Here is a 22882-nt window from a genome sequence, read left to right as displayed (position 1 = left end):
GCCTTATTCTGCATGTGCGGAATGGGCCCATGTTTCCCTGTTTACATGCAAGGCAGTACCCCACTGCTTCCCCTGAGCCTAACCGCCATTTTGTCTGCACCCTGAGGAAAATTCTTCCGGGTTCAGGTAATTGTTTGCCACATGTTTGTGACTTTTCTTTTAAAGGCCAGGATTTTAGAAGGTAATCAAGTTGCTCTGTGGTAGAAGATCCAGATTGGAGTCCAGTAGTACCTTAGAGACAGTCAAGATTTACAAGGTATGAACTTTTGAGAGTCAAATCTCCCCCCAAATCTTTTTGGTGACTAAGGTGCTACTGGACTGGAACTTAGCCCTTGGAATCACAGTAGTGCTAACCATCTACTTTGGAAGGCTAAGTGTTTCTGGGAGGGGAGGACAGGGAAGAAATCGAAATATTCGTCTCTCTCTTCCTCCATTCATCTTTAAAATCCTTTTTCTCCCAAGGGTGTGGAGTCAGAGGGGTTTCCTGTATTGCAACAGTCTCTAAACATTGTCCGTCCTAGTGAAGAGCGCATCCAAAGCATCCAGCCGTTTTACAGAGGTAAGAGTGTCTGACTGACTGCTTTTGAGCACTATGTACCTCATGGAAGGAAAAAAGAAATCAGCCAGCTGTGTTTCACAATGGCCCCTTTCGCACATGCAGAATAATGCACTTTCAATCCAATTTCACAATTGTTTGAAACTGGATTTTGCTATTCTGCACAGTAAAATCCAGCTGCAAAGTGCACTGAAAGTGGATTGAAAGTGCATTATTCTGCATGTGCGGAAGGGGCCAATGTTCACTGTTTCTCCACAGTAGCTGCAGGTCAAGCCAACTTTTTAAAAATGTGGAGGTGATCGTTTGTGTGTTTTCTACTGCGAAATGTTTAAACTGTATAATTTTTTAAAAATACAAAGCATAGCAATATTTTTGAAAAAGCAACAACCTGCTAAGAGTCTAGTTAATGTACATACAGCTGAAAGAATAGTTTAGTTCACTCGTAGACTACAAGGAGCTGTGGTGAATTCTTTAGCCTTCAGTATTTATTAAATGTTTTCTCTTGCCATTCGGACTGCCTCTTGTTGTTTTTCTCTCTGCTTTGTGTACGTTGTCTCCAAAAAAAGATGTTAGTACGGTTCATTGAAGTGCAGTGGTCAAGAAAATTGTAAGCTTCCGCATTAGAATATAGTCCCCAACAAATGTGAGATTTATCAGTCATTTTTGCATGCTGCCTTTGTCAAAACTATTATTTTGTGCATTATTGAACATATAATGTCTTATAATTAAATTGAATGCCAAAGTGTATTTTTACTTTCAAACGGATGTGAGGGAGCAGGGGTAGGTTGGAGCATTCGACAATAAAAAAAAGCTCCGGCATGTTGAGTTCTGTTGTGGAGGAATATACAAGCCTACTAACATCTTTTTCTGAGACAGACTACTGTGTGTCTTTGTGCTTGTACTCTGAAGCCCTTTCTGTTATCTTAGTGGCTTGCAATAAGTTTTGGGTTTGGCAAGTCCTGTTGCAATTGAGTCATTGAAAGCAAACTCCAAAGCGTGGGATTGGATTATTTCTGCGACAAAATGGTTGCTTAAAAACTTATATATTTTTGAAATTCTAGCATAAGTGTTCCTGAGCTAGAAAATTATGCATGGGGTAGAAAATGTTGACAGAGAGAAATTTTTCTCTCTTTCTCACAATACTAGAACCAGGGGGCATACGTTGAAAATGCTGGGGGGAAGAATTAGGACTAATAAAAGGAAACACTTCTTCACGCAATGTGTGATTGGTGTTTGGAATGTGCTGCCACAGGAGGTGGTGATGGCCACTAACCTGGATAGCTTTAAAGGGGGCTTGGACAGATTTATGGAGGAGAAGTCGATCTATGGCTACCAATCTTGATCCTCTTTGATCTGAGATTGCAAATGCCTTAGCGGACCAGGTGATCTGGAGCAACAGCTGCAGAAGGCCCTTGCTTTCACATCCTGCATGTGAGCTCCCAAAGGCACCTGGTGGGCCACTGCGAGTAGCAGAGAGCTGGACTAGATGGACTCTGGTCTGATCCAGCTGGCTGGTTCTTATGTTCTTATGTTCTTACTTATATGCATGCATCTAGTCCACAAAAAGCTTATGGTAAAAAGCTGCTTCCACATGTGGACAGGTCACAACATGGGCAACAGGAATCCCCCGTGTTAAAAGGGAACATCATATGATTCGTGGCATTTCTGCACCTTTCCCCTTTTAAAAACAATACATTTTAATCTCGCTGAAAGAGTGGCTAAGGGGAATGTCTGTGTAAGTAGTTCCTCCATTCTAGTACAGGGAAGGGTGTGGAGCTAAACTTCACTTTCAGAATGGCGCTGTGTACCAGTCCCTCATTTTTCGCCCTTTGAAGGGCTTTTTTCCACTTTCCTGATAAACTAAGATGTCAGCCAGAAGGATTATAGAAATGTCAGCCAGAAGCATTATGGCAACAGGAGCATTTGGGGCGTCAAGATTGGGGCAAATGGTCTTGCAGTACGCTTTAGGAATCCCTCCAGTCTGTATGGTAAAAACCATAGATATTAGGGAAATTCCTAGAGTGCCACAATTTGTGCTCCTGTTGTTGTAGGATTGAGGGTGTGGGGTGGAGTGTGGGATTACAATTGATCTCCAGACTACAGAGATCATTTGCCCTGGAGAAGGTGGTTGGACTAAACCAAGGGTCTGCAACCTGCGGCTCCGGAGCCGCATGCGGCTCTTTCAGCCTTATACTGCGGCTCCATGTGGCCTGGAGGTTGGAGGGTAGTGTGGGTATGTCCCTCCAGCCCTTTGGAGCAGTGCTAGAAGGAAAGGTGAGTGGAGGGGCCGAACCAGAGGCGGCTCCGTGCATGAGGGCGCCACTTTTCGCGTCCCTTCCACTCACCTCTCCTTTCAGCGCTGCTCTGGAGGGTTGGAGGTCGAAGGTCAGCATGGACCCCTGGAGGTCGAAGGTCAGCATGGACATGTTCCTCCAGAGCAGCTACCATCTCCCCTCTGCCATCCCCACAGCCGCAATCCCCCCTCTGCCCCACGGAGCAGGTGACTGCCTGCTCTGTCGGGCAGAGGGGTTTCCCTGCCTGGCGCTGCTGCCTCTCACAGCGCAAGAGGTGGCGGCACCGGGCAGGCTGCAGACGCCATCCCCCCCTGCCCCTCGGAGCAGGCAGATGCCTGCTCCGTCAGGCAGAGGGGATTTCCCTGCCTGGCGCCTCCGCCTCCCAGCACTGGAAGGACAGGTGAGTGGAGGGACCGAACTGGAGGTGGCTCTGTGCGGAGCCGCCTCTCTGGCTCGGTAGATCTTCGGGGCCGTGGAAAACGGGTCCAAATGGCTCGTTGGGTGGTAAAGGTTGCCGACCCCTGGACTAAACGGACCACTTGTCTGATCTAGCAGGGCTGTTCTGATGTTCTGCAAAAACTCCAGGAATTTCTCAATCCAGAGTTGGCCACCCTGCATACAGGACAGCATTCAAGTGGGAATGTATTTCGTTGTTCTCCTTTCTGTTTCCAAACAGTGGGAAAAATTAATGACCATGAATGTTTTCCTTTTTGTGTGTGTGTTTCTTTGACATGCAGACGTGAGTGGACCTTGTATGGTTTCCAGTTCTTTACAACTGACTGGACAATTTGTTGATAAGGTTGTGACAGTGAGGTAGGTACAGGGATTACAGTTGTGACAAGATAACTGTGGTTGTGTTGTGTTTTGTTTGGGTTGCTACTTATCAGTTGGAGTGGGGGACCTCTCAGCCATGTCTCCATGCCCTGCCCTTGCTCAGTTGAGTGGAGGGAGAAAATGGGGGAGGTGTTGATCAATACCAAGATATCAATACAGTTTCAGGACAGGAAGCAGTGTTCTGACACTCCAGGAATCTTCAGATCTTTGGTATAAAAACTCAGAAATCCCTCAAGGGTTGTGTCACTTCCTGTTCTGAAACAGAAAGTGATGCCTCACCAGTCTCCATTCCCATAATCCCCCCAGGGTGGCAGCCTTCCATGCCTTCTTCTTCTTTTTCTTGTGGCATATAAGAGACGGGGTCCTTATCCTTTTCTAAGCAATCTTCTGCGTTCTCATTTTTCTTGCTTGTGTGTTCCTGTTGCTTTGGGATTTTAAAAAAAAATTGTTCTGCATGTGTTTTGCTCCCTCTAGTGGCTGATTTGATATTACATCGCTGTATGTCCACTATATCTTCCTGCAGGTTTAAATTGCAGGTTTTTCATGCGAGGCATAAAGCGGTGTAATATCAAGATAACCACTAGAGCAGTGATGGCGAACCTTTTCGAGACCGAGTGCCCAAACTGCAACCCAAAACTCACTGATTTATTGCAAAGTGCCAACATGGCAATTGAACCTGAATACTGAGGTTTTAGTTTAGAAAAAAAACGGTTGGCTCTGAGGCGTGCGTTACTTAAGAGTAAGCTTGGTGGTAGTTGGTGGCTTTGCTTTGAAGCAACTGTGCAACTCTTTGAACAGGTGAATCAGGACCCTAGGAGGGTTTACTCAGAAGCAAGCCCCATTGCCCGCAACCGAGCTTACTCCCAGGTAAAGGATCGCGCTTTAGTTCTTCGCATGAAAATCAGTGGAGTTTAACAGTGCTTAACAGGGTTACCTACACTGCTTCCCCAAAACTAGGTCTTAGGTTGAACGCTAATAATCAAGCCCAGCAGCCCAGGCCAGCCTTGGGAGGGGGACGACTCTGTTTGTGCGTGCCCACAGAGAGGGCTCTGAGTGCCACCTCTGGCACCCGTGCCATAGGTTCGCCACTACTGCACTAGAGAAAACAAAACAAATGCAGAACAAGAAAAACCCCAAAGCAACAGGAGCACACAAGCGAGGAAAAGGAGGATGCGGAAATGCCTTAAGCTCTGCATTTACTGCAGGAAAGGCTGATTATTTAAACTTATATGGATCATTCAGTGGATGGCATGAGATGTGTAACATATACTTGAACAGTTCTTGCATTTAAACAATTAAAATGTGGATCTAAGGTGGCTAGAAATGTTTACTGACGTGACTAGAATCAACCCTTCTGCTTATCATAATTATGGGGCCCTTCAAATTGGGCTATTCTTTGCTAGTGGCTTCATAAAGGAAGCACTAAGCATCTTCATGAAAAAAGATAGCCATCTTTTCCTGAGACAATTTGTATATTTTTTTAAATTGAGCTACATGACATCTGGGTATTTTGGGGGCTGTCTGTCACACTTTCATTCCTTATTTGGCCATACAAGAAATTCAGTCTGGAAGCCTGAGTTATTTTGGGTTTGAGCATTTATAACCACATCAAGAATTGTCTTGGTTGGGTAAGGAAATAGAGTCAAACAGTGCAGTGGCAAATAAGGCAGTTAATGTGCTGAAGAAAGAGAGCGGGGCCCAGATCAACAGACCTGAAGTAATCCCAGTTTGTTCACAAGGGCAAAGGGCTGGGGTGAAATGTGCTTGCTTGTTGATTTTCACACATACCCAGAGGTGGGATCCACCAGGTTCTCACCAGTTCCCGAGAGGGGGTTACTAATTATTTGTGTGTGCCAAGAGGGGGTTACTAATTGGGTCCGCTTTTCCGTTAGAAATTCCATTAGGTCCAAAAATCATCAAGTCCTGTTGTTTCCTATGTGGCCGGTTAGCGAAGGTAGAAAATGGGATAATTCTCCCTGCTGGGCTGTTTTAAAAACATGTTTTAGAAATATGGTAAAGTCTCTTGTTTAAGGAAAGCATCCTTCTTTTGATTTCTAGAAACAAAATTAAGTATTTGAAAGAATTAAGTATTTGACAGTCAATTAGAGGAGGAGGAGTTGTTTCTGTTGGCAGTAGATGATAGGACTTGCTATAATGAGTTGGACAGAAAGATATCAGCTGGAAATTAGGAACTATTTTTCACAGTAAGAGTTTTTTACAGTAACAGAGAAATTATTAATGCCCCGCCCCTGGAATGCCCGGCCACGCCCCCGTCGTGCCCCGCCCAGCCCCATTGGCGCTACGCCACTGTTTGAATCCCACCACCAGTGGTGTATCTACCTAGGGACAAGGGGTATCCCTTGTCCCCGGGCGCCACTCTTCTGGTCAAGTGGGGGGCGCAAAATTGGACCCCCACCCGATCAGGAAGTCCTGCTGCCTCGTTGTTTTCACATGCTCAACCTATCCGTGTCAGTCGAGGCACGCAAAATCGATGAGGCAGCAGGACTTCCTGCTGCCTCCAAGCACCCTCAACCCCTCCTGGACTCCCCCCTCCCTTCCTTCCTCCTCTCCCCAGTCAGAAGAGACTGCAGGCTGCCAGCTGGGAGCCCAGCCGGCAGGGGGAGGGGAGGTGGGCACCCTAGACCTTGCCCATGTCCATGGTGACATGGGCGGGGTCAAGGTCAGTGGGGGTGGAGCCTGGGGGCATCAGGGTGGAGCCAGGGTGGCAGTGGGGCAGAGCCTGGGGGGGCATCCTGGGGACAATTTGTCTCCGAGCGCCATTTACCCAAAGTGCGCCTCTGCCCACCACCATGGGAACCTGTTACTAAAATTTTTGGATCCCACCACTGCCCATACCCCACAAAACGATGTAAGTGGGATGTGTTCCACCATATTTTCTTGTCACCCTGAATGGACTTTTCAGTGGACTCAGTCCACAAGTAGGCTGTGCTTTGTAAACAGTGAGAATTCCAGTGAGCCCCTGTTCTCCTGGAGTTTCGGTCCCTGGCAAAGACCATCCTCTTCACCTGGGCATGTGGCCGATCCCCCACTTCACTGGGATATGTGGGGCGGGGGGGGGGGGACTCGAGGCATTCTATCCACTCCTCCTACTTTGGCGGGTGGTTGAGGTGGAAGTTTTCGAGTTGAGAGAGCTTGATGGTTTTAGGATTGGTTTTATAGTGTTTTTACTGTCGTATTGTTTGGGATTTTATTTTGGCCTTTATTGTCACCAGCCCTGAGGCGGTCGTAAAGGGCGGGGAATAAATCTAAATGTTAAAATAGATAAATAATAAATACACCCCCTGTTTTTCCCCCCTATCTCTTTTCAGAGAACAGGACATTCTTGTTTCCATACTCAGGCTGCTGGAGTACGAACGTGCCACCATCGACGCAGAAGGAGCCATTGGCCTGGCAGCAGTGATTGCTGGGAAACTGCCGGAGTTAAAGGGCAAAAGGTACCAAAACCGCCACCTAGCTAGCAAAAGGAAAAGGGAATTGTGCTTTCAGATACCACAGATATCCTCAGTCGTTCAGTCTCCCTGGTTCCCTTTGACTGTGCAATGGAGCACATCCCGGACCAAAAGTCTGTTTGTCATCAGGAGATCCAAAGCGAATCCAGCTATTCCACATTGCTTTTTTCTCTAAATCCTGTGCAGTCTTACTCTGCTCAAAGACCATGCGTTTAAGGGTGAGGCAGAAGTATGGAGGATAAGCTTTAGATAAATTCATGGAAGATAGATCTATCAGTAGCTACTAGCTATGGTGACTAAAGGAGAGCCTCCGTGTTCAGAGGCAGTAAACCTTTTGATCCCAGCACCAGGAGCCTGCTTGCAAGAAGGATAATATCAAAGAACATACCTCTTTTGTGTATTGCAGGCAAAGACTAGCTGTTTAATTTCCCAGGGACTCTGACCCTGGGGGGGAGGGCTGCTGGCAGCTATAGTCCATCTCAGAAAAAGATGTTAGTAGGGTTGTATATTCCTCCACCACAGAACTCAACATGCCAAACCTTCGTGGTGTAGCGGTTAAGAGCAGGTGGATTCTAATCTGGAGAACTGGGTCTGATTCCCCATTCCACCTGAGTGACAGAGGCTTATCAGGTGAACCAGGTGTGTTTTTCGCACTCCTACATTCCTGCTGGGTGACCTTGGGCTAGTCACAGTTCTTCAGAACCCTCTCAGCCCCACCTACCTCACAAGGTATCTATTGTGTCACAGTTCCTCAGAACTCTCTCAGCCCCACCTACCTCTCACAAGGTGTCTGTTGTGGGGAGAGAAAGAGAAAGAAGTTTGTAGGCTACCTTGAGCCTTCTTACAGGACAGAAAGGTGGGGTATAAATCCAAACTCCTCCTCCTCTTCTTCTTTGTTGTAGAATGCTCTGCCTAGGTCCTAGTGCCTATCTAGCCCTGGTCTCTGTCCGTTTGAAAGTAAAATATATATATTGGCATTCACTTTAATTATACAAGTATAAGTGTTCTTTTATCAAAGTACCATGTTCAGCAATGCACAAAATAACAGTTTTGATACAGGCGGTGCCTAAAAACGAATGATAATTCTCATAATCGTTTGGGACTATGTTCTAATGCGGAAGCATACAATTTTTTTCAACCACTGCTCCTCAACTAATATCTTTTCCTGAGACAGAGTATAGGAGTCAACAGCGCCAATCCCCAGCAGTTCTGCAAGCATGCAGCAGTTGCTCAGCTCAGGCCAGTGGTGGGATCCAAAAATTTTAGTAACAGGTTCCCATGGTGGTGGGATTCAAACTGTGGCGTAGCGCCAGTGGGGCTGGGCAGGGCACGATGGGGGTGTGGCCGGGCATTTCAGGGGCGGGGCATTCCTGGGCAGGGCTGTGGCAAGGATGCAGCCGCTGCACCGGTCCTTGGGTGGGAAACGAATGCACGCAGGCGCAGGCTGCCACGCATGCCGGTGCACCTCCTGCTAGACTGCTTCAAGTTCTGCGCGCTACTGCTGAGAGGAGGGGCGTAACTAAGGCAAAAATCACGTGGCAAAATCACCCATTAGTAACCCCCTCTCGGCACACACAAAGAATTAGTAACCTACTCTCGGGAACCTGTGAGAACCTGCTGGATCCCACCTCTGGCTCAGGCCCTTCAGCAGCAGCAAGACTCAAAAACAGATCCCCAGTGGCTTCCTCCCTCTCTGCCGGTAGAGGCTGTGTCCAAACCAAAGCTAATCTCCGGGGCTGGTGGCAAATTCTGAGCCGAGTGGCCCCAGGAGTGCTGGCTCTCTGCACTGAAAGAGCCACCCAACTCTGGCTTGTTACAGGGTCATTTTAACTCCTAAGTCCATCCCTGCTGTACTGTCCATAGCAAAAGGAGGCCCTTGGCCAGTTGGGGGTGCCAACTCTGGCCTGGGAAGTACCTGGAGATTTTGGGGTGGAACGTGGGGAGGGAAGGAGCTTCATTCAGCAGGATATAATGCCACAGCATCCATCCTCCAAAGCAGGGCTGTCCAACTCTGGTGCCCCTGATGTTCATGGACTACAATTCCCATCAGCCCCTGCCAGCATGCCATGTCACATTTTTGGGCTTAAAACGCCCCCCCCCCTCGACTTATACGCGAGTGAGGGTCCTACTTAATTCCTGTGTGGCGTTCCCCCTCTCCCGTCTTAGCTCTCTCCTGCCTTCTTCTCTGCCTCCCCTTTCAACCGCTTTCTCAGCCTTCTTCTCTGCCTCCCCCCTTTCAGCCGCCTTCTCAGCCTCCTTCTCTGCTTTGCTCTCCTCTGCCTTCTCTGCCTCCCCCCTATCAGCGCTTTCTCAGTCTTCTTCTCTGCCTCCCCCCTTTCAGCGCTTTCTCAGCCTCCTTCTCTGCTTCGCTCTCCTCTGCCTTCTTCTCTGCCTCCCCCCTATCAGCACTTTCTCAGCCTTCTTCTCTGCCTCCCCCCTTTCAGCGCTTTATCAGCCTCCTTCTCTGCTTCGCTCTCCTCTGCCTTCTTCCTGCCTCCCCCCTTTCAGCCACTTTCTCAGCCTCCTTCTCTGCTTCGCTCTCCTCTGCCTTCTCTGCCTCCCCCCTATCAGCGCTTTCTCAGCCTTCTTCTCTGCCTCGCTCTCCTCTGCCTTCTCTGCCTCCCCCCTTTCAGCTGCTTTCTCTGCCTCTGCCGCCTTCTTAGTGGTGGCCGGCCTCTGGCTCTCGGCAGGTGACAGCCAGTCAACCTGGGTGAGCTGGACAAGCTGCGGGATGGAGAGGTCAGCAGCAGAGACTTTGGGATTGGTGAGATGGGGGGTCAGTGGCAGAGACCCCCAAATAGCGCCCGACCGTATCTATTTTTATTTTTGAAATTTACCAGTAGCTGCTGCATTTCTCACCCTAGACTTATACTCGAGTCAATAAGTTTTCCCAGTTTTTTGTGGTAAAATCAGGTGCCTTGACTTATATTCGGGTCGACTTATACATGAGTTTATATGGTAAGCAAGTAAGAAAACAAGATTCATTTCTGTAAAATAATAATAGATTTGACGTAATAATAATAGATGTGAATATGCGATGTACGTATTAATTTGGTTTTTATGTATTTGAATAAATACGGTCCCTTGAATAAGCCATTGGGTGAAACAAGGAGAAACCGGCTCCTGTAGGGACGGAAAATAACCGGAAAGAAATAGAATTTAAAGAGACAAAACACGACGTTCTTAAATTTAAGTTCAGACTGATGTTTGTGTCTGACAATAATGTAAAAATGTGTTATTTACTTTGGTAACTTTGCTATAGGAATAAGCATTGCTTTAATGTATAATAATTCACTGTTGCAAAGCATGCCAGTTTTTGAACAACCTCATTAATATATCCATATGGAGGTTTGCCACCCTCGTGTGTGTGTATCCATCCATCCATCCATCCATCCATCCATCCATCCATCCATCCTGGGTTGGGACTTCGAGGATGGGAGACCACCAAGGAAGGCTCTGCGGAGGAAGGTGATGGGCAACCACCTCTGCTTCTCAATTGCCTTGAATGCCCCTTGATGGGATCGCCATGGCAGCTGTGACTTGACCACACTTAAATGTGCATCAAGAAAATCCTGTGGTTGAGTTTTATGCCTATGGCACCTGCACAAATGGAGCTGGGGTTGCATGTGAGCATGTATATGAGTTGAGTTTTGAGTTTGGGGTTTATATCCCCCCTTTCTCTCCTGCAGGAGACTCAAAGGGGCTGACAATCTCCTTGCCCTTCCCCCCTCACAACAAACACGCTGTGAGGTAGGTGGGGCTGAGAGAGCTCCAAGAAGCTGTGACTAGCCCAAGGTCACCCAGCTGGCGTGTGTGGGAGTGTACAGGCTAATCTGCATTCCCCAGATAAGCCTCCACAGCTCAGGCGGCAGAGCTGGGAATCAAACCCGGTTCCTCCAGATTAGATACACGAGCTCTTAACCTCCTACGCCACTGCTGCTCCTGTGCCATATACTGGCAGATCATGCGTGTTTTGCTATGGAGTCGCAGCTGACGTGTGCCGACCTCATAGGATTTCCAAGGCAAGAGACGTTCAAAGGTGGTTTGCCGTTGCCTGCCTCTGTGGTCATTCCTTGGAGGCCTCCCATCCAAATACTTGCTGCGGTTGAGGCTGAGCGTTCATGATTGGCCCAGGCTCACCCAGCAAGTTCCCGTGGCAGAGCAGGGATTTGAACCTGAGTTTCCCGGCTCCTAGTCTGGCACCTTAACCACTACACCACACTGTCTGTCTGTACAGGCAAACCATAAGCCTGTCTCTTCCAGAATTGTCTACTGATTGGGAACAGCATGGCTAGGTCTGTAGCACTGGTCTCCCAGCCTTGTTACCTGAGATCTGAAGAGCTTCCACCCCCTCCCTCCCTCTCCCTCCTTCTGCCTCCGAACTCACAAGGATCTTTGATTCATAAGAGTCCCACAACCTCTGAAATCAGCTTTGCGGGAGTTAGAGAGACCTGCAGGGGGTGGGGGAGGGGAACATCAGAAAGGTTCACAATCTTTGCATCTGCAGATTGCTGGATCCTGTCCAAGACCGTTGCTGTCCCCTGAACTCCTGGGCGTTGAGCAACCCTTTATGGCACGGGTGTCAAACTCGCGGTCCTCCAGATGCTATGGACTACAGTTCCCATCATCCCCTGCCAGCATGATGCTGGCAGGAAATGACAGAACTGTAGTCCACTGGAAGAACCCGGATGACTTTTCATGCTATAGGCTTCAGCAGTGGTAGCCCTGGGTTCTGCTTCCCCTCTGGCTGTGCCGCAGAATCTGAACTAATGAGCTGACTGTGACTCGAACGTTTACATCAGGGGTCCCCAAACTACGGCCCGGGGGCCAAATCAGGCCCCCGGAATACATTTATCCGGCCCGCTGGGCAGAAGCGGATCTCCCCTTCTCTATCTCCTTTTCCCCAGGTTTACAAACAGCATTAAACCTGGCGACTTCATCTGCTCATTCCCAAGCTGACGGAGGACATTACCAATCGCGGCAAAGAGTAAGAGAAGCGGCCCGAGCTTCAGGGCTGGATGGAAGGGGAACTCTTGGGGTGGGGGGGGGGGCTCGGCAGAGGCGAGGTTGAGGGCGGATGGATGGCCACGGGTAGCACTTGGTCTGGCCCCGGTACTCACAGCCATCGTGAACTGGCCCCCTGTTTAAAAAGTTTGGGGACCCCTGGTTTACATGTTGACTCATGGGAAACCGATGTGGGTGGGTGGTGCATTACCTGCAGAGTGGTTTGGTTTTCTTTTTCCTTTTTTTTTTTTTTTGCATAGCATTTATTCAGGAGGCATTAAGCGATTTTGGCCAGCTCTGGACAATTTTAACAATCCCCACGAGGTCCTTTTCTTTTTGTTGGGAGGATGCCATACAACAATTTTTTATAGCTGAAGTCTCCAATTGGTTCCAGATTTTTGGAGCTTTTCACAGCCAGCAGGGGATGCATACTAAAAACATACTTTCAAAATTCACACAGCTTTCTATGGGACAGATTATCTTTGCAGAAAAATACTGTGGTTCAAGCAGAGGTGGGATCCAGCAGGTTCTCACAGGTTCTCGAGAGTAGGTTACTAATTATTTGTGTGTGCCGAGAGGGGGTTACTAATTGGTGATTTTGCCCGCGTGATTTTGCCTTGGATTCGCCCTCCTCTCAGCGGTAACCGCATAGAGACGAAGCAGGAGGTGCACCGGCGTCGCGTGGCAGCCTAAGCCTGCATCGTCGTTCCCACCAAGGGACTGGCGCGGTGGCTGCGTCGCCCACCACCAACCCGCCGGTGCACCGGAATACGCTGATGCCCGCCGGCTGATGGCGTTGCATACAGTTTGAATCCCACCACCATGGGAACTTTTCACTAAAATTTTTGGATCCCACCACTGGGTTCAAGGAAAACGGGCGTTCACCTGTGTAGATTTTCTCCTTGAAATGTATGTGTCCAGTTCTAGACACACTAGACTTGGTTTTCCTCCGGCCATCAAGGGTTGCCAAGTTTGGCAACCGGCAGAATAGGGAGGGGCAGCGATTATTGCCACTGCAAGATGATATCACTTCAACGGCTCCAAGCCCATGGCAGAATGATGTATCATCCAGCTGCAGTGAGATGACATCACTTCCAGGACAAACTGGAAGCCCCGGCACTGTGGCAGAAGTGATGCTATTTTGCAGAACCACTGTGAGATGATGTCACTTCCATTGTGACCTGGAAGCCCCAGCACCGTGGCAGAAGTGATGTCATCATGCAGCACCATTGCGAGATGACGTCACTTCCAGCACAAACTGGAAGCCCCGGCACTGTGGCGGAAGTGATGCTATTTTGTAGCACCACTATGAGATGATGTCACTTCCAGCTTGACCTGGAAAATTCCAGCACCCTGGTGGAAGCGAAGTTAATCTTGCAGTGACAACTATCATTCTCTCCCTTCATTTGCCTGGCCTGTTTCTGCCCAACTAGCTGTGTCTCCTGGTATTGCCCACTGATAAGCCCTTCCAAGGGGCTGGATGCAGTGGTGGGATCCAAAAATTTTAGTAACAGGTTCCCATGGTGGTGGTATTCAAACTGTGGCGTAGTGCCAATGGGACTGGGTGGGGCACGACATGGGCGTGGCAGGGCATTCCGGGGGCGGGGCATTCCTGGGCGGGGCTGTGGCATGGGCGCAGCCTGCGGAGTCCTTGGGCGGGAAGCGAATGCCGCGCGCCCAGGCGCGGGCTGCCGCGTAGCGGTGCACCTCTGCTGGACTGCTTCAAGTTCTCTTTACTGCTGAGAGGAGGGGACATAACTAAGGCAAAAATCGCGTGGCAAAAATCGCAATTAGTAACCCCTCTGCGGCACACACAAATAATTAATGGCCTCTCGGGAACTGCGAAACCGGCTGGATCCCACCTCTGGCTGGACGCTGCCTCCAGTGTTTGACACTCCTGCTGTAGATATTTTCAATGCCGGCTGCATGCTTTTACATCTTCACAAGTCTTCAAAGGATGGGTTTTGCTGCTCGTTCCAGGTTCTGTGCACAAACAGTGCCTTGTCTCCAGCAATGGATCTGTCTGGCAGCTTTCTAGGTTCCCGGATTAGCCTTCTCACCTCTCTTGCCCCGGGTCTCTGGTCACACTGCCTTCAGCTTCTTGTTAATCAGCTTGCTCCTTCCTCTGTCTCCTTTGCCTAAGCCCCCTTTCCCAGCTAAATCCTGTTAGGGTCTGGAGATGTCCCGGAGTGACAACTGATTTCCAGAATGCAGAGACTGCTTTCCTTGAAGAAAATGGGAGCTTCGGAAAGTGGGCTGCATGGCTTTATAGCCTGCTAAGGCCTCTCCGCTCCCCAGATCCAGCCCTTCCGAGGCACCACCTCCCAAACGTCCAGGAATTTCCCAACCCAGAATTAGCACCCCTAATCCTCTTTGCTCTCAGCTGTCTAGCTATCACCAGGCATACCACCTGACCAACTTTGTGTCTCTATTCCATAGGTGTCAAACTTGTGGCCCTCCAGATGTTATGGACTACAGCTCCCACCATCCCCTGCCAGCATCATGCTGGCAGGGGATGGTCAATCCACTTCCTGGAAGAACCTGTGCTCTATTCCATCTTCTTGTTATGGCCTCCCTTGTCCATGATGCTGGCAGGGGATGATGGGAACTGTAGTCCATAACACCTGGAGGGGCGCGAGTTTGACACCTGTGCTCTATTCCATCTTCTTGTTCTGGCCTCCCTTGTCCTGATTCCTGTTTCTAGCCATCCCGTTTTTCTCATGGAGTTTGATCTTGGTCAATTTCCTAACCCCCTGGCAGTTCATGAACATTCCATGACATCACAAAAGCTCGCCCAATGGCTGCAGGGCAGGCAACAAGCTGGCAACAGCTTCAAGCTATTTCTTCCAGCTGTTAGGTTTCACTTTCCAACCAGCAGGTGTAGCAATGCCAAAGTAAACACGAACTAAAATGGGTACCGGTTAAAATAATTTGCAAACGCAGCCAAGCTGCACTCCCCGATTAGGGAGGACATTTTCTTGTCGTTTAGAAACCTCTGTTCTCGTTTTTTTCAGCTGTTAACTTTCTTTGGCTGTCTAAGGCAGGGCTGCAGCTCTTGATCGCTGAAGGACATGTAATATACTTGATCTAATAAAAGAAAAATTGGATGAATAGCAGATGTTAGATCATAAGAATTCCCCACTGCTTTGCAGCTTAGGAAGGGAAAAAAGGCCTAAGATGAAATCACACTGAAATCAAAGTCATTTTAAAATGCTGCAAGTCAAGAAGAAGAAGAGTTGGATTTATATCCCCCCACCCTTTCTCTCTTGTAAGGAGACTCAAAGGCAGAAGTGTCCAACTCTGGGTTAGGGTTAGGGTTAGGGTTAGGGTTAGGGTTAGGGTTAGGGTTAGGTGTTCATGGACTACAATCCCCTTCAGCCCCTGCTGGCATGGCCAATTGGCCATGGAGACACCATAGTTCAGTGGTGGCGAACCTTTGGCACTCCAGATGTTATGGACTACAATTCCCATCAGCCCCTGCCAGCATGGCCAATTGACCATGCTGGGAGGGGCTGATGGGAATTGTAGTCCATAACATCTGGAGTGCCAAAGGTTCGCCACCACGGCCATAGTTGGACACCCTTGCTCAAAGGGGCTGACAATCTCCTTTCCCTCCGCCCCTGCCCCACAACAAACACCCTGTGAGGTAGGTGGGACTGAGAGAGCTTGTAAGAACTGTGACTAGCTCAAGGTCACCCAGCTTGCATGTGTCGGAGTTCACAAACTAATCTGGTTCACCAGATAAGCCTCCACAGCTCAAGTGGCAGAGCGGGGAATCAAACCCGGTTCCTCCAGATTAGAGTGTACCTGCTCTTAACCAATACAAAACACTGGCTCTCAATTCTGATCACTGGAGCAGCATGACAAGGACCATGCCTGTCTGTATCTCGATGTCTTGCTGTGGGTGATTTGCAATTGTTTTCCTGTTTCCCTCTTCCCTTCCTAGCCATCTCCTGGCGCCAGCCCATCTTCAAAGAGGTGTGAAAGGTTCCCAGGTTCTTTGTAGCTTTGTAGTAGAAACTGTAGTGGACATTTGGTGTGGAGCGAAACAGGGGGGATTAAGGGATATAAGTCCCGGATCTGAGCTCTCTAGCTCAGATCTTGCTTTACATTGTTACTCTTCGTATCACCTGGAATAAACTGCTGTTGAACTTTCCTACAGCCTCTGTTATTTCCACGTTTGAGAGTCTGACAGTCTTATTGTATCCCCACCACCCCTTAATGGGCACTTACCGTGCCCCCCACCGCCCCGGCCAGCAGCTTTTCTGCCACTGGGGAGGAGGGAAGAATGCTGTGCCGTGGGTTGGATGGTCTCCGGCCCTCACAGCATTTGTAAATTAATCTAAAATGACATCAGCCTCTTGGCCCTAATTGGACTCCCAGCTGAGAATCTGCAATCATGCAAATAGACGTGAGGTGAAAAGAGGTGACTGGTCTGTGATCTGATCTGGACACATTCCCAGTCTATCCCTGTCACCTTTCTGTCACTGTATCTGCTTTATACACCGAAGGAGCTCAAAAGGACGAAGTGGTGAGATTTGCTTTCTCAAGGACTTCGGGAGCATTGTTTAATTTATCCAGTATATGTTTATCCTGCTGTTTCTCCAAGGAGGTCAGGGATCGTTCCCTTCTTCATGTTATTCTCACAACAGTCTTGTAGGTTAGACTGAGAGAGGCTCAAAGTCGCACAGAGGACTTGATGTCGCAGCTGAGACCTGACAATGTCCTTATCCACACAAATCACCTGAAATGTTTCTAAAATGTTGTGGGCAGGAATCGACGGTGGACCTGACCTGACCTGCCTAGGCCAGGCTAGGCTGATCATCTCAGATCTTGGAGGCCAAGCCGGGTCGGCTCTGTTCAGTACTTGAATGCTCAGTGCAGCATTTCTAAGAGACAAATGGAATTGCTGATCTGAAGGCAGTGTGGTGTAGTGGTGTGGCAGTGATCTGGAGGCAGTGTGGTGCAGTGGTGTGGCAGTGATCTGGAGGCAGTGTGGTGTAGTGGTGTGGCAGTAATCTAGAGGCAGTGTGGTGTAGTGGTGTGGCAGTGATCTGGAGGCAGTGTGGTGTAGTGGTGTGGCAGTGATCTAGAGGCGGTGTGGTGTAGTGGTGTGGCAGTGATCTAGAGGCAGTGTGGTGTAGTGGTGTGGCAGTGATCTAGAGGCAGCGTGGCGCAGTGGCAGACTCCAGGTTGTATTCCCTGTTCATGAAACCCTCTGGGTGACCTTGGGCCAGTCACAGTTCTCTCCAAACTCTCTCAGCCCCACTTACTTCACAAGGGGTCTGTGGTGGGGAGAGGAACGGAAAGGAATTTGTAAACCACTTTGAAAAACCACCTCCTCTTCTTCTGCCTTGAAATTCTATGACGTTGCCATAAGTCGCCTGTGACTCAACAGCAGTTAATTATTTGCCCTGACTTTGATGACCCAGGTTAGCCTAATCTTGTCAGATCTCAGAAGTTAGCCCTGGTTAATACTTGGATGGAAGACCACCAAGGGAGTCTAGGGCCACTACACAGAAGCGGGCAAACCACCTCTGAATGTCTCTTGGCTTGAAAACATTACAACAGGGGTGTCCAGCTCTGGCGCTTCAGAAGTTCATGGACTACAATTCCCATCAGCCAATTGGCCATGCCATCAGGGGTTGATGGGAATTGAAGTCCATGAACATCTGAAGCACCAGAGTTGGACACCCCTGCCCTATCAGGTCGCCATAGGTCCGTGGTGGCGAACCTTTGGCACTCCACATGTTCATGGACTACAATTCCCACCAGCCAATTGGCCATGCCATCAGGGGTTCATGGGAATTGAAGTCCATGAACGTCTGAAACCCCAGAGTTGGACACCCCTGCCCTATCAGGTCGCCATAGGTCTGTGGTGGCAAACCTATGGCACTCCACATGTTCAGGGACTACAATTCCCATCAGCCAATTGGCCATGCCATCAGGGGTTGATGGGAATTGTAGTCCATGAACGTCTGAAGCGCCAGAGTTGGACACCCCTGCCCTACCAGGTCGCCACAGGTCTGTGGTGGCAAACCTATGGCACTCCACATGTTCATGGACTACAATTTCCATCAGCCAATTGGCCATGCCATCAGGGGCTGATGGGAATTGTAGTCCATGAACGTCTGAAGCGCCAGAGTTGGATACCCCTGCCCTATCAGGTCACCATAGGTCCGTGGTGGCAAACCTATGGCACTCCACATGTTCCTGCTGGCAGGGGCTGACGGGAATTGTAATCCATGAACATCTGGAGTGCCATAGGCTTGCCACCACTGCCATAGGTCAACTTTGAGTTGGCGGCATTTTCCACCATCACCACTAGAGGGTGATATTACCCTTTTCCCCAAGGTCCTTTCCCCTTTACTGTCTGTTAGAGGAAAAAGAAAGAATTAGAACTATCTGAAAGGAGAAAATTGCAGGGGAAATTAACTGCAGCAGTTTCCAGATTGGATCTCTTGGACAACACAGAACACTTGTGTGGATAATGGCCTCTTGCCAAACAGCTGGACAGAAACCACGAAAACGCTCCACCGGCGAACGTTTTCCAGCCCTCATTTATTTTTATTTTCGTTTTTATGAGTGGAACTTGCCGAGTCTGCAGAGCTCTCCATCTTGTTGAGCTTGGCGTACGTCAGGACAGCTGTTCTTCCAGCAATCAGTCCTGTCTCTGCTGATGCTGAAGGTCATTTCCAAACAGGAGCATTTAGCACAGGCAAATAACACGCAAGAGAGGCTCAGCGCAGCACTTCCAAGACACAGGCCAGCGTGGTGTAATGGTTAAAAACAGGTGGACTCTAATCTGGAGAATTGAGTTCGATTCCCACTCCTCCACATGAGCAGCATGGTGAATGAGGCTTGTTCCGTCCTTCCTGCACATGAAGCCTGCTGGGTGACCTTGGGCTAGTCACAGTTCTCTCAGGATTCTGTCAGCCCCACCAACCTCACAAGGTGTCTGTTGTGGGGAGAGGAAGGGAAAGGAGTTTGTCAGCCCCTTTGAGACTTCTTAAAGGTAGAGAAAAGCGGGGAATTAAAACCAATTCTTCTTCTCAGTGCTGTGGTTTGGATTTGAATTGAATGCGCAGACATGCAACGTGTCTGATGCAAAGTCCTCCTGATGGACTCAGACATGGACTCAGTGTTGCTTTGACGGCCAGCAGATGACGCTGTTGCGTAAAACACACTGTTCAAATTTCAGAGTTTAAATAAAGTATAAAGACAGCATAAAACCCAGTTCAACACAGGTCATTAATAGTGCAGGCATTAAGAACAGACAACTGGAAAAAAAAGGAATAAAACATTGTTTCATAGGCAGAAGCTGTGCTTTCAGTGGATTGAACAGTGGATTGTGTATACACAGTTGTGGTCTAAAACTGTGAGAAAGTTGCCAACCATTCAAATGAAGTTCTTGCATCTTTCCTCCCCCTCCCCCCCCCCAACCCCACAGGTCACCTGCATCGTAGAGACCAGAGACAAACTCCATACCGCGCAGTTAAGAAACACCCTCATAGATCGCTACCCAATGATGTTGTGGACGGAACGGTGACGAACGCGGCTGACAGAGATGCACCACCCTCATCTTGATCTTTGTTCCTCAACGTTATGGCGAGCTAAAATGTGGCACTGATATCTCTCCATTGTGCTAAATCGGTTAGGTAGCCGGTCACTGTAGGGCGTATTGCTTCCTTCTCTTTATTCGGTCTTCAGGGTGAAGTGACTGTCCTTTTGCGAGGAACGGCAATAGAGCGGAATGGTTAGCCACCAGGGTTTTTTCACTGCTTCTGTAGTTTCTCAACTGCAACCCTTCTCTTTTGCAGTAGCTTAGCATGATTGTTTTCTCTGTGTATAACTCCACCTTGTGCCCTTCCGTGTGATGTCATTAAGAAGCTGTTGAAATTTGAATGTTCTGCAGCAGCAGGGCGTGGGAGGGTGGATTTTTTTACCTGAGGGACACATTGAATTGTCAGGCTGAGTGTGGCAACCCACAAGAGCACTGGGGGGGGGGGCATGGGGGAGGGTCGGCAAGGGCACTCATGTTCACTTGGGAGCCAGCATGGCATAGTGATTAAGAGCAGGTGGAACCTAATTTGGAGAACTGGGTTTGATTCCCCACTCCTCCGCATGAGCAGTAAACTGGGTTTGTTTCCCTGCTCCTGCACATGAAGCCTGCTGGGTGATCTTGAACCAGTCACAGTTTTCTCCAAACTCTCTCAGCCTCACATACCTCACAAGATGTCTGTTGTGGGGAGAGGAAGGAAAGGAGTTTGTAAACCACCTTGAGACGCCTTACGGGAGAGAAAGGTGACGTATAAATCCAAACACTTCTTCTAAACTCTTCTTCCAGGTTCCAAAGAGTAGCTTTAGGATTTGCTGGAAACTGTTGTAACCATAGTCACTTCTGGGTTGTACCCTGTTTCCCCGAATATAAGACATCCCCTAAAAATAAGACATAGTAGAGGTTTTGCTGAAGTGCAAAATATAAGGCATCCCCCGAAAGTAAGACATAGCAAAGTTTTTGTTTGGAAGCATGCCCGACAAACAGAACACAGAAAAATAAGACACTTTGGGAGCAAAAATTAATATAAGACACTGTCTTATATTCGGGGAAACACGGTAGCTCTAGGGTAGCTCTAGGACTCACTGGAAACTCTATGGTAAAAGCAGTGCTGCACTTATCTATAACTGTTGTTCTTTGAGTGTCTTCAGTGTAGTCCCACATGGGGACCGTACAGGCGCAGACCTGCTGTGGAGCTGTAACCAAGAAGGTTTCTAGAGCTTTCTAGCACTAGGAATGCTCTCCACCCGCTCTCCTAGAGCTGATAGCAGGCTGGTCTCCCACCCAAACTGTTATGTGAAAGGAGGAAGGGAGAGCTCTCATCCCATAGTTCTCTCTTTGTCCCTGTGGGGAGAAAACCTATTTCACAGAGTTTTTCATGTTACCTCAAGACTTCTTGTTTTTCAGGATGGCTCTCTTTAGAAAAGTGTGCTAAATCTGGTACTCAAATGGCACAAAACTATAGTATTTCCGGCGATTGCTAGGACGACGCTAGAGCTCCAACCCAGAAGTGACCTGGGCCCCTTCCGCACATGCAGAATAATGCATTTTCAATGCACTTTCAATGTACATTGAAGCTGGATTTCACTGTGAGGAACAGCAACATCCACTTGCAAACAATTGCAGAAGTGGATTGAATGTGCATTATTCTGCATGTGTGGAAGGGGCCCTAGGGATCTGGGAGAGGTTTCTTTTTTAAAAAATTCTCCTGCTGCCACTTTGAGCAGCGCTACACTGGGAGGCCCAGCAAACATAAAGCTCTTCCCCATTTCCATCATCCAACTGAAAGTCCTCAAATACTAGTGGCGATGAGGCCCTGTCTGTCCTCAAGCCATTTAAGCAATTTGGGGGGGGGGGCATATCAGCCCACCAACAGCTGCTGCAGTCTGGTGGAACCAGTGCTCCCAATAAGCGGTTAAGCAACTTGAGAGTTTCACGGCTGCCTCCCGCAGCCTGCACAAAACCCTACACCGTACAACGAGGGAATTCCAAGAAGGCACTTCTTTAGTCTGTCATAGCCAGTTTATCTGGAACCATTGCTTTTCTGGAATGGCCTATCTAGAAGCCATTGCTTTCACATCCTGCACGCGAGCTCCCAAAGGCACCTGGTGGGCCACTGCGAGTAGCAGAGTGCTGGACTAGATGGACTCTGGTCTGATCCAGCAGGCTCGTTCTTCTGTTCTTAACCGTGGCAGGTGATAGATATTCCATTGAAAGACAGTGGCCATTTATGCATGCAGTGCTTGCCTCAGAGTTGTGTGCTTTGCAGTGGGGTTTTCTCACTTTTTATTTTGTTTAAATGGTTAAAACCCACCATGGAGAGCCCATAGCTGATCTGATCCACCATTTGCCCTTTCCAGCTACTTCCTTGCTCAATACGTGTAGGACAAACTGCTCCTGTGTGACCAGGAAAAGCCAGGAAAAGTGAAGAAACCCAAAGAAAGGGAAATGCAGGCCCATTACACATGACTTCAGGACTCTTCTCTGCGCAGTGGGTTTGCAGAGGGCTCTCCTCATGTTTCTCTGTTTGCATGCAAGGAGGAGCAGCAGTGGTGTAGTGGTTAAGAGCAGGTGTACTCTAATCTGGAAGAACCGGGTTTGATTCCCTGCTCTGCCACCTGAGTTATGGAGGCTTATCTGGGGAATTCAGATTAGCCTGTACACTCCAACAGACGCTAGCTGGGTGACCTTGGGCTAGTCACAGTTCTTTGGAGCTCTTTCAGCCCCACCTGCCTCACAGGTTTGTTGTGAGGGGGGAAGGGAAAGGAGTTTGTAAGCCCCTTTGAGTCTCCTTGCAGGAGAGGAAGGGGGGATATGAATCCAACTCTTCTTCTTCTCCTCCTCCTCCTCCTCCTTCTTCCCGGAGTGTTTCTGCAGAATGCTCTCCAGGTCTAATTATCTTCTCTGTCCATTGAGTGATTCTTAAAGGCACAGATCTCATTACACCCGGTAATCAAGACTTCTGGCGTAGCCTTTAAGCTGCACTTGGGTCACTATTATTTTTTCAAAAAATAATTCTCTCCTCTCCCAATGAAAGACAAAAAGCAATTCCCTGCCTGGGCCACAGGCTGCTAAAGTAGGGGACCATCCTAGAGCAAATATTCTCTCCCCCTCCCCTTTCCTCTCCTGCCCTCTACACAATGCTTCCTGCTGCTGGTGCTGCTGC

General features: G+C 48.8%; 1 protein-coding gene across 1 annotated transcript in view; it reads left to right on the top strand.

The window, feature by feature from the left end:
* Positions 1 to 19707, top strand: part of LOC125437826 (L-threonine dehydratase catabolic TdcB-like) — a 61981-nt gene extending 42274 nt beyond the window's left edge. The window contains exons 7-12 of the mRNA XM_048505836.1: positions 463 to 559; positions 3588 to 3663; positions 7014 to 7139; positions 7341 to 7372; positions 9788 to 9864; positions 19609 to 19707. Of these exons, the coding sequence (XP_048361793.1) occupies positions 463 to 559; positions 3588 to 3663; positions 7014 to 7139; positions 7341 to 7372; positions 9788 to 9864; positions 19609 to 19707 (507 nt within the window). The remainder of the gene's footprint in view (positions 1 to 462; positions 560 to 3587; positions 3664 to 7013; positions 7140 to 7340; positions 7373 to 9787; positions 9865 to 19608) is intronic.
* Positions 19708 to 22882: the final 3175 nt, after the last annotated feature.

The sequence above is a fragment of the Sphaerodactylus townsendi genome, linkage group LG08 (genome assembly GCF_021028975.2).
Source record: "Sphaerodactylus townsendi isolate TG3544 linkage group LG08, MPM_Stown_v2.3, whole genome shotgun sequence".
NCBI classification, from domain to species: Eukaryota; Metazoa; Chordata; class Lepidosauria; order Squamata; family Sphaerodactylidae; genus Sphaerodactylus; species Sphaerodactylus townsendi.
This window is presented reverse-complemented; position numbering and strand designations above follow the sequence as displayed.